This window comes from Pseudochaenichthys georgianus, chromosome 16, assembly GCF_902827115.2.
Source record: "Pseudochaenichthys georgianus chromosome 16, fPseGeo1.2, whole genome shotgun sequence".
In the NCBI taxonomy this organism is placed as follows: Eukaryota; Metazoa; Chordata; class Actinopteri; order Perciformes; family Channichthyidae; genus Pseudochaenichthys; species Pseudochaenichthys georgianus.
In genome coordinates, this window is record NC_047518.2 from 31321379 (window position 1) to 31332812 (window position 11434).

At 43.6% G+C, this 11434-nt stretch overlaps 1 protein-coding gene across 2 annotated transcripts in view; it reads right to left on the reverse strand.

Moving 5' to 3' along the window:
• Positions 1 to 9621, reverse strand: part of LOC117460960 (uncharacterized) — a 49118-nt gene extending 39497 nt beyond the window's left edge. For both annotated transcript variants that reach the window (XM_034102614.2, XM_034102613.2), the window contains exons 1-2: positions 9016 to 9621; positions 8059 to 8198 (exon numbers count right to left, since the gene is read on the reverse strand). In XM_034102614.2, coding sequence (XP_033958505.1) covers positions 8059 to 8198; positions 9016 to 9464 — 589 coding nt within the window. In that variant the 5' untranslated portion in view covers positions 9465 to 9621. The remainder of the gene's footprint in view (positions 1 to 8058; positions 8199 to 9015) is intronic.
• Between the last annotated feature and the right edge of the window lie 1813 nt (positions 9622 to 11434).

Genomic DNA, 11434 nt, shown 5'->3' on the forward strand with positions numbered 1-11434 from the left:
CAATAGCGATAGCCTTAGAGGGCGAAGCCATATACGAAATAGAACTGAGGTTACCTACTGTAACCCCAGCTTCTATGAGTAAATGGCGCAGCCCTCTAAGTGCGGGGCCCCACTGGCTCTACGAATAGCAGAAGAAAAGTTATATTGTATGGGAGCAGATTGCCGGGACCCCTTCCTATTTATACCGGAAGGAGGCCCGAGGGTGGCCCACCTAGCGGGTGGGCGTGGACTACAAGTGTTTCAGTGCTGCGCGGGGGCGCAGGGGGATAACCCAATAGCGATAGCCTTAGAGGGCTGCGCCATTTACTCATAGAAGCTGGGGTTACAGTAGGTAACCTCAGCTCCCGGCTCAACCTCCACTCACCTGCTGCAATCAGCTGTGCATCCTCCCCGACTACACACCTGCTTTCCATCAAGCCATTTACAACGCCATATCAACGGAGGCTCCACAACCTTTCTCCGCCAGATCGTCAAGTATCAGCCGTATCTCGCGTCTCCCGTCCGGTACACAGCACCGTAGTGTGGAGTTGCATTAGGTAACGCGAGATACGGCTGATACTTGCGCATTAGTTTGTGTTATGGATCAGTATCAACAGTCCTGCCAGTAACGTTACTATATTACATTACATTGCATTTAGCTGACGCTTTTATCCAAAGCGACTTACAATAAGTGCGTTCGACCAACAAAATACAAACTTGAAGAAAACAGAATCATATAAGTACATCAGGTTTCATAGAGCTAAACATTTCAAGTGCTACTCAACTGGCTTTAGGTAAGCCAGTCCTTTATTAGTATATAAGTGCTTTGTTAATAGTTATATTGCTCGAAGTGGAGTCGAAAGAGATGGGTTTTCAGTCTGCGTCGGAAGGTGTGTAAGCTATCTGCTGCCCTGATGTCAATGGGGAGCTCATTCCACCATGTTGGAGCCAGGATAGCAAACCCACGTGTTTTTGCTGATGGGAACTTGGTTCCCCTTTGCAGCGAGGGTGCAGCGAGCCGTTTGGTTGATGCAGAGCGGAGTGCACGTGCTGGGGTGTACGGTTTAACCATGTCCTGGATGTAGGAAGGGCCAGATCCATTAGCAGCATGGTACGCAAGTACCATTGTCTTGAAGTGGATTCTAGCAGTTACTGGAAGCCAGTGAAGGGAGCGGAGGAGGGGCGTGGTGTGGGAGAATTTAGGAAGGTTGAAGACCAGACGAGCTGCTGCATTCTGGATGAGCTGCAGAGGTCGGATGGCACATGCAGGTAGACCAGCCAGGAGGGAGTTGCAGTAGTCTAGGCGTGAGGTGACGAGAGCCTAGACCAGAACCTGCGTCGCTTTCTGGGTCAGCTGGGGACGTATCCTCCTGATGTTGTAAAGCGTGTATCTGCAGCAGCGGGTTGTAGCAGCTATGTTTGCAGTGAAGGACAGGTTGTTATCTAGGATCACACCCAGATTCCTTGCAGTCTGAGTCGGGGAAACCACAGAGGTGCCGATGTTGATTGTTAGGTCAAGAGTGGGACAATCTTTTCCCGGAAGGAAAAGCAGTTCAGTCTTGTCAAGGTTGAGCTTGAGGTGATGAGCAGACATCCACTGAGAGATGTCAGCTAGACAAGCAGAGATGTGTGCGACGACCTGGGTCTCTGAGCGGGGAAAGGATAGGATTAATTGGGTGTCGTCAGCGTAGCAGTATTATGAAAAACCATGCGGGCTAATGACAGATCCGAGCGAGTTTGTGTACAAGGAGAAGAGGAAGGGACCAAGAACAGAGCCCTGAGGGACTCCTGTAGTTAATTGACAAGGGTCGGACTCCGACCCTTGTCAATTAAGGAGAAGAGGAAGGGACCAAGAACAGAGCCCTGAGGGACTCCTGTAGTTAATTGACAAGGGTCGGACTCCGACCCTCTCCAAGTAACCCTGTAGGTGCGGTCTTTGAGGTATGAGGTGAGGAGGGAAAGTGAAGAGCCTGAAACTCCAAGTTCTTGGAGAGTTCGAAGGAGGATCTGATGATTCACCGTGTTGAATGCAGCAGACAGGTCCAAAAGGATGATGACAGAGGAGAGGGAGGCTGCTTTAGCAGTGTGCAGTTCCTCAGTGACAGCAAGGAGGGCAGTTTCTGTGGAGTGACCTGCCTTGAAACCAGACTGGTGCGGATCCAGAAGGTTGTTCTGATGGAGATAACAGGAGAGTTGTTTTTAAGACAGCGCGTTCAAGTGTTTTAGACAGGAACGGGAGGAGAGAGACAGGCCTGTAGTTTATAACATCAGACGGGTTGAGAGTGGGTTTCTGTTTCTGTTTGGAAAGTGACCAGAAGTTAGAGAAGTGTTGATGAAATGGGTGAGAAACGGTAGAATATGAGGAGCGATAGTCTGAAGGAGGTATGAAGGGATAGGGTCCAGAGGACAGGTGGTAGGGTGGGCAGAGGTAATGAGGGTAAGAACCTTACTTGGAGAGAGAGGGGAAAAGGAGGTCAGTGTGTGGGTGAAAGGAGGGTCTGGTGACCCATCGGTGAGTAAAGGTGAGTCAGAAAAAGAAGAGCGAATATCATCAACCTTTTTTTCAAAGTGGTTAACAAAGTCGCTTGACAGAAGGGTGGAGGGGGAAGGGGCTTTGGGGGGGTCCCGGAGGGGTCCAGGAGGGAGGAGAAGATGGAAAATAGTTTTTTGGGATTGGAATAGGAAGATTGGATCTTATCTTGAAAGAAAGTGCTTTTTATATATATATTATCAATACTACTTTAGTTATAGCCTGATATATGATAGCTAACTTTACAATGTTGTGATGTGACTGATGTTAGCTAACTTTAACTGTAGCTAACGCTGGTCACTCACCAAGACAGCTGCCCTGTTATCCACTGGTTCTCCTCACACCAGGGTAGGATTTTCACGCCGGCCATGACGGCCATGGCCGTCGTAGCCCCTCTGTCTGGCCGTTATGCCCAAGCCCCCAGGAAGTGCGCCGGAGTCTGATGAGAATAGTCGTTGTGGCCAAACGGCGGTACTACACTTCCTTTAGGTTGCTGGGCCCGGAAACACTTATTCCCATTGACTAACATTGGGAAAGAGTGGTCTGTAACTCGTTGGATAATTTTTTTTTAACTAAATAAACAACCCAGTATGAACACTTGTATAGCCCTTATTAAAAACATTCGTTCCTCAAATTGTAAAAATATGCTAATAACGTTATTCTGAGAGTTATTTCCCTCTGCATTATGAACGCGCATCTAACCCACGGGACCGCGCCGCCCGGCACGTTCATGTTACGTGTTCAGCACTACATGCGTTTATCTTCACCCATGGATGCACAATAAGAACGGACCCATATCGCCTTACTGCCATCCCACGGAGCTGTAATAATGGATATATTGCACATGTTTGCTGTAATTCATCATTTGTAAAATATTATACTACATGGGCTGTATGATTAAAGGTGGGGTAGGTAAGTTTGAAAAACCGGCTCGAGATTCACTTTTTGTTATATTCCATGGAATGCTCTTAACATCCCGATAGCAATGAATATCTTAAGTGCTTTGACAAAAAATACATAAAAAAATGTCATCTGTGGAAGCTGTAGTACTGTAAAAAGCACGACCAATCATTTTAGCCGGCCCGGCTAAAATAACTGGATGGCCTACCTGCCTGTCAGCCTTCCATCTGTGCACAAACGTATCTTGTGCCCTCATTGGTCATGTGTGCATTCGTGTGTGTTGGAGGAGGGGCTCTGTAAGGAAGTGGCAGATTTTTTTCGGCTGTGTATTTTCAAATTCTAGCGCACTCGAGCTGGTTTCTCAAATTACCTACCCCGTACCGTAAATGTTGTATTAAATAAAGTTAATATTACCGACGTTAGATTAACGTCCCTGTAGCTTATTATTGCACTAAGAAGCTTATTGCACTGTGTGTATATGTTAGGCGGAGTGCGTTGCGGTGGAGATTTAATAGAACTCAGTGGTAGACAGCTTTCTTTAGCCTTTATTAGGCATATATATTTATATCGTGGTAGGAGAGACCGGATAAGGTAGAGGCCACAGGTAGCGCAAGGTATATCAGTGATGTCCCGTCCTGGACGCACTGCAGACAACACTGCCCTCTGCAGGACACCATGAGCAAGGGCGCACATCATGGTACAACATTTAACACCCCCACTCGATCCTAGCTTATTGAGGTACATTTTCATAACAGAATAAAACAAAACAAATATTCTCCCCATTTGGCCTTCAATACAAAATAAACAACAAAACAAACACATATTTGCATTTCTTGCACTTTAAGGGCCAAACAAATACTGAGCAAACCTTTTCAGTTGTATCTTAGTGGCTGGTTGTCATTATCTCAGCGACCATGTTGTCAGTCGGACAATATTCCAAAGATACCTCCCACTGTTCACAGCTTCTCGGATAACGTGATATTTAATATCGATATGTTTGCACCGCTGCCGATTTACTGGATTTCTGGCAAGTGCAATAGCTCCTTGGTGTCATCATAAACCTTGGTTTGCCCATATTGATACTCGTCAATACCCTCGAGCAGCTCCTGGCTGGCTGAGGCTGAGGCCATGCATTCTGCCTCGCAGGTAGACGGTGCAACTGCTGGTTGTTTTCTACTCCTCCATGAAGTGAGAGAGCTGCTCTCACTCAGACGGGCACAGCACCCTGTGGTGCCACGTCTGTCTGTAGCCTCTGAGGCCCCGTCTGCATCACGGTGGACTATTAGGCCCAGTCTACCTGCGTCATCCCTTTTAAAGCATAATCCACATGCTGTTCCCTTAAGATACCTGACACGCGCTTCACAGTGCTGGGAACGTTTACCGACCACAACACTTAAATCTGGTCGAGTGCATGTAGCCAATAGATCAGACGTCCTACTGCCTCTCTACACATCCTTGGCTCTTCCATGTGTTCAGCATGTTCTGGGTATTCAAGTGCAGACTCACGCGGGGTTTCTCTGGCTCTACAATCTTGCATTCCAAATCTGGAGAGGATTGTGTTCACTTTCCTGTGACTTGACCCTCTGACTGGTTCAAATCTATACCAAGAACATTGTTTAATTTCCCAGGTCTTTCATTTTAAACCAATCAGTGAGCTCCATTTTGACACTTTTCACAACCTCCTCATTGTTAGCAGCAATTATCAGATCATCGACCCACACAATCAGAATCGCTGTTTCGTTGTGTTCTCCCTCGTGTTTCGACAGAGCTCAGCAGGACTCTGTTCACCATACAGGGACGTCTGTAATCTGCACACTAACTTTTCTCCAGTTCTTGACTTGTTCTCATGACCTTCAGGTTGTTCCCAATAGACCTCACAACCAATGGGTGCATGCAGGGATGCAGCTTTCACATCCATTACCTTCCTGCACTGCCTTTCGCACGACAGCTCCAACAGTCGTCACGTCAGCTGGAGGTGAGAACGTGTCCTCATCGTCAAGGCCTTGCTTTTGGCTGTAACCTTTTGCACCACATCTGGCCTTATACTTGTCTGAGCCATCGGTGCACTTGAGAGTATAGACCCACCTACCCCCCACTGCCTTTTTGCCTAGAGGCAACCGGGTGATCTTGAATGTGTCATTCTCTATCTCTTCTAGTGACTGCATTTCGTCATTCATTGAATTGATCCACTGCTGTGACTTGGTTGACCCTATGGCCTCCTGGTAATTGTGTGGTATGTCACAAACTGCTCTATAACAAGAGTCTACACATGTTACCAGTTGGTCTACTGTATCCTCAGTCTCATAATCCTGTAAGTGCATTGGCTTTCTCCTAGCTCTAGGTGGGTTCTTTCTAGCCTCACTCTCAGTGCCTGGCTGTTCACATTCAGCCACAGAAACATCACCTTGAACACTTTAACCTGATGCATTTCCCATTTTTTCATCAACATTTTCCTCATTGTCAAGCACACCTTGACCTCTCTGTCCTGACATTCAATGTGTGACCCAGGTGTCTGTTTCTTTCTCTTTGGCTGTCTTGTTTGTGAATTTCACCAACCTGTGTTTTTGGACCTTATCTGTGTCTGGACAGTACACAAGATAAGCTGGACTGTTCTTATCATATCCAATACAAATGCCCTGCTCACATCTGGAATCTAACTTCCCCTTCTCTTGTGTGTAGGCAAAACACACAGATCCACATTTCTGAAGTTTGGACATGTCTGGCTTCTTGCCTGTGAGCATCTCATAAGGTGTTTTCTTTGTGCGATTACTGTAACACCTGTTTCTTACATAGGCTGCCGTCTGTACAGCATAATTCCACAGTGTGTCTGGCAACTTACTGTCTAACAGCATACACCTGCCCATTTCATAGAGGGTTCGCCAACCTCTCTCTGCTGTGCCGTCGTTCAGTAGAACAAATAAAAGTATCCCAAGGAATACACAATAGAATATATAAAAAATAAATGAAAAATCTCTACAAAAGACCAATGCACTACAAAAACAGAAACGTATTGACATAAATCATATACATCAAAGGCTTCAAATGTATTCAGTATTATATGAACATGTTTTAATTGGGGTGAGGACATCACATCCTCTAGGTGGGTCCGGGGGTATGCCCCTAGGTCAGGTACTAGAGACCTGACCTAGGGGGTACAACTCTAAACACCCATATGAAAAAGATTGGTTTACATTTTAATAATCAAATAAGTATGTGAACATAACCAATAACCTACCATAGCCAATAGCAAATAAATGCAGCTTATTTTATTTGTGTTGTTCATTCATATCTTATTTTACCTAGTTAACGTTTATTTATGCATATTTTTGTATCTCAAGTTTTAAACGATATTTTTGGTTTACTGTCCTATAGTATACATTGAAATGATTTCAAACCTGTTTATCCCAATAATTATAAAAGAGTGCCTTGGAAATATTTGTTTACATAAATTGCATTTATCTCTCTCGCTCGATCCCACACCCACTTTGGCTGTGAGCTGCGGACGCCTGATAAGCCAACACCCCCCACTTTCATCACTTACAGCGCCCATCGTACAGGGCAAATACAAGTGTAACTGGGGTGAAAAGGGTGTTACCTTGACTTAATTATGAATGTTGTTACATCAAGGCCGAAAATTAGGATGAGCGCAAACAGTCAAAATGTTTTTTTCCCTCCCAGAGCTGCCAGCGCAGCGCCCCCCCCCAGATCTGGCGCCCTAGGCGGCCGTCTATGCCAAGAAGCGGCCCTGTACACCATGCTAAATATGTCTGCATAAAGCTGAGTTATGATCGGTCATAATAACACAGAATTTGGTGATGATTAAATAGTTTACAGTGAGATTTACTCCCATACTTTTGGCCATACTCACGCAGCCCTACAAATGAATTGAGATTTCCAGACAAATGTTCTTTAGCAAGTGTGCAGAGCAGTGTTGATTTAAAAAAGCAATTTGAAGGTTGGATATTTGTAAACCTTTTTTTGTGTATATATATATTCATAATTTAAGATGTAAATGAATTCCAGTTTATTTGTAGTACTTTCTATTTTTATTGTGACATTTGGTGGCATCAATGTCTGCATTTGATACAGATAATGGAGCAGTTGCTTTAGGGCCACAGTGTAGGCCTAAATCCCTTAAGGTCAAATAATGAGATCCTCTATCATGTTGATTCGGCCACAACAGAAAACATAAAAATAAACTCTCGCTCTCTCCAGAGGGGCAGGTCAGCCAAAAAGGCCAAACGGGCCGTTGCCCTGGCAACATTAGCCCGTACCTGTGCACGTCCCTGATTGTGATCCATGTTTATTCATACGTTAGACCACTCTCCCCCATGTTACGTCACACGCGGGAGGTCACGTGCGGAGGCTTTTTTATGCGGAAGTGAAAATGTCTTACTAAAACGACGCCAGATGTCACTGTAGTGTATATTTCTGTATATTTTTTTGAAAATCTAGTGTATTCATCATTTTCCTACACATTTATTCACTGGTATTTCTAACCTGCAAGTTGCTCTTTAAGTTATTTGAGGAAAAGCAACACATGTATAGTGCAGTTGTAGGTAGATAGATTATGAGAGGGATATAGTGTCTTTACTTGATGTATAAATTACACAAATAAAGGATAGTCCCACTCCCAATGATGCTCTTACCTTTGGATTTGAAAACAACTTGGGAGAAGACGCAGCCACGCCCCATGCAGCGCCAGTAGTAAAGCACATTGGGGATCCAGTTCCCCAGAGCGAAGACCGGCACAGGAGAAAAGTGCAGCCTGGACAGAACCTCCTTATTGCTGCAGAAACAGGCAGGATGTTAAACGTGGTTTGTCAAAGTGGTTACCAATATGTTGGGGTTGAGCTAACTGAAATTTGTGATAAACTTCACACTGAAAAAATAATAGTCTTTATAGAAGTCGTCAACTACTGTTACATGATTATTTATCATTATTTCACGTTCTAGTGTCACAAAATGTGTGGAATTTTAAAATCTAATACTTTTATCATACTCTGAGTCCGAATTATACACTTTAGTAGCCTTAACATGCACAACATTTGTATATATGTTCTAAATGTGTTAACAGTGGGGGTTTGTTCATGTATTAATAGTATAATTTAAAAAACATTTTATTCCATCATTTGTGTTATGCTTCTTTGAGTTATACATAGAGATATCCATAATTCCATCTGTAAAAACCTTTTACTCTATAATTTTAACAAATACAAGTTACATAATTTTGGTTAAGAATTATATTTCAGAAATGTTTGCAACGGATGATGTTGCCTATTTTGCACAAATAATCAGACATATATTTTTGTTAAATATATGTTTTAACTTGTACAGTCTCCCGTTGATATATAAAACATCCCCGCATCACTGTGCCTTAGGGTAGAGGTCTGTCCCGGGTCACCTACTCATGGTACCTGACACTGTAAATAGAGTTTTGTAAACTGTACCCTGTACATTATGTTGCATGTCATCCTTATTGTTGTTCTGTTGTTACATGTGTAACTAATGTCGTGCAGGTCACCCTTGAAAAAGAGATCTTTTGATCTCAAGGGGCTTTCACCTGGTTAAATAAAGGCTACAAACAAACAAACAAACAAACAAACCTGCGCATGGCGACCCTCTGCAGCTGCTCCCTCATCCACAGAGCGTCACTGACCGCGGAGTCGTCCAGCGACAGGAAGAGCACCTGGCTGCTGGCGGGGAGCTCCTCCACCAGGCTGCTCAGGGACGACTCCGAGCTCCACAGGCACTCCAGGAAGGCAGACTTGTTGGAGAAGGCGTGGATGATGAGAGAACCCCGCTGAGCACCGGGCTCGTAGGAGAACTCCCCGTCCAGAGTGGCAACCCTGAACGCGGCGGCGGGGTCTCCTGGCTCCGGGCCGTCCGGGGAGGAGGTTTTACTGGACCGGAGGCTGAGCGCCGCCGAGTCCATGGACTCACAGGCCGCCCCATCCTCGATCAGTTTCGGTTTCCCTGCAGCTTCACTCACATGAGCTGTCAGAACAACACCAACGAGCCACAACATTGTGGGTTTTGGACGCAACAAAACCATGTTCTGCTCAGGCCGAGTGACTGTGAACTCAATATATAGTATATGAGCCAAACATACTTGTTAAACAGATTGTATCTATGTGTCAAAGGTCAGAATGCTGACTCTTTCTGATAATGGCTTGACGGATTTCCTAATATCATCAACTCTGACTGACTTTTGAGTTGGAGGCGGGCCGTGCTGCTGTCTACGGTGGCCCAACGGGGACCCGCGGCCTTAAAAAACTCAAAAACGCGATCTCAATTGGTCGACAAATTAATACGGATTATTCACATTTCGGATAAACTTCACAGGGGCCCTTAATGCCTTGAGCAAACATATGGTGTTAAATAGTCTCAGAAAATCTCTATCAGCTAATGTATTTAACTATTTTGTAAAATAGCCTTATTCTGCAATATTGTGTGTAGTATATATCACTTTAATGTCAAACATCATGTGACCGTACACACAAAACATTTAGGCATCATAATGAAATAATAACACAACTGCCATTACTCCATTCTCATAAAATGATACATTCGACATATATCCGATATATTTATATATTTGTTTTTTTCTTCTAAAGTAGGATATAATAGGATACTTCTTAAAATCACGGACTGACTGCTGTTGAAAATGAAACTAAACTGTTGAAATTATGGCTAAACTTGCATATATAATATATATAATGAATGAAATATTACGCTAGTGTGATTTTTACATTTAAATACCCATCAGTATAAAGCAGTCATTTTCTTTTCGACCAGCTACATTAAAATACTTTTCAAACTGTGTAATATGCATAATGCAATCATATCTAACACGCTATATGACACTCTGAGAGGGGCCATCAGGCAAACAAAAGTTAAGTACAATCAAAGATATGATTCAAAATGAAGCATGTGACTCAGAATAATTGGCGGAGTCGACCCACATCATTCACTCCAGCTGTGCGTAAAAGCCCTTATGCGTAAAAGTCCCGTGGCACAATGGCGCATCACCGCGAATGAGGATTCAGAAACAATCCAGAATCGAAGTGCCGACTACCTGAACACACGTATCAAATATTATCTGTAAATCCAATTTTTAGGTTTTTACACAGACGAATTTCATTGAAATTACGCACGGATTGATGCTATGGATAGTTAAACTTGTAGTGGGTGTGCTGCTTCTTACAAATGTTTTCTGTGAAGAAATGGATGTTGACAACTGGAAAGAAGACATCGAAGAGGTAAGACTTGTAAAACGTAAAACAAATAACAATTTCTATTAGTATACCAAATGATGTATGGAAAAGTAACCACCACATCACATACAATTTGAATAATAATAATGATTGTCCTTTTGCCTTCGAAGTATAAAATCTAATATTATTGTTATGCAGAGATTCATATAATCAAGCAGTATTTAATATTGTTTTTTGCATTATGTTTGTCTCTATACAAGAACAAATGTCCACACTCTGAAGTTATTCGAGCCATATTATTGAGAAGAAATCCAGGAACACGCCAATATCTCCTGGGGAAGAAAAACGGTATAGGAATTAGTATGGATATATATCTACTTTATTTAAATGATCAAGTCTGATTTGTTTTCCTCTCCTCAAAACAGCAAAAACACAGACAGCACGTACACGTGAGTATTAGTTAAAAGTGCTTAGTCAATACATTGTTCTTTGGATGTGTGGCGCAGTGGGTAGGGCGTTGGTGTTCGGATCAGGGGGTCACAGGTTCAAACTGTCAGCATGTCGTTGTGTCCCTGGGCAAGACACTTCACCCCAAATTGCTCCTGTGGGGATTGCACACACTATTGAGTATGTAAGTCGCTTTGGATAACAGCGTCTAACAAGTAATGTAGATGTGTTTACAATTCTAAGCGACACTGCAGTTGTTTAATCGGATGTTTTCATTGCCAGGACACATTCCAAACCTTTGTGGGTCTGATGGGTAAAAGGAGCGTTGAGGATCAAGGTGTGTTAATGTGACAAACAAGCT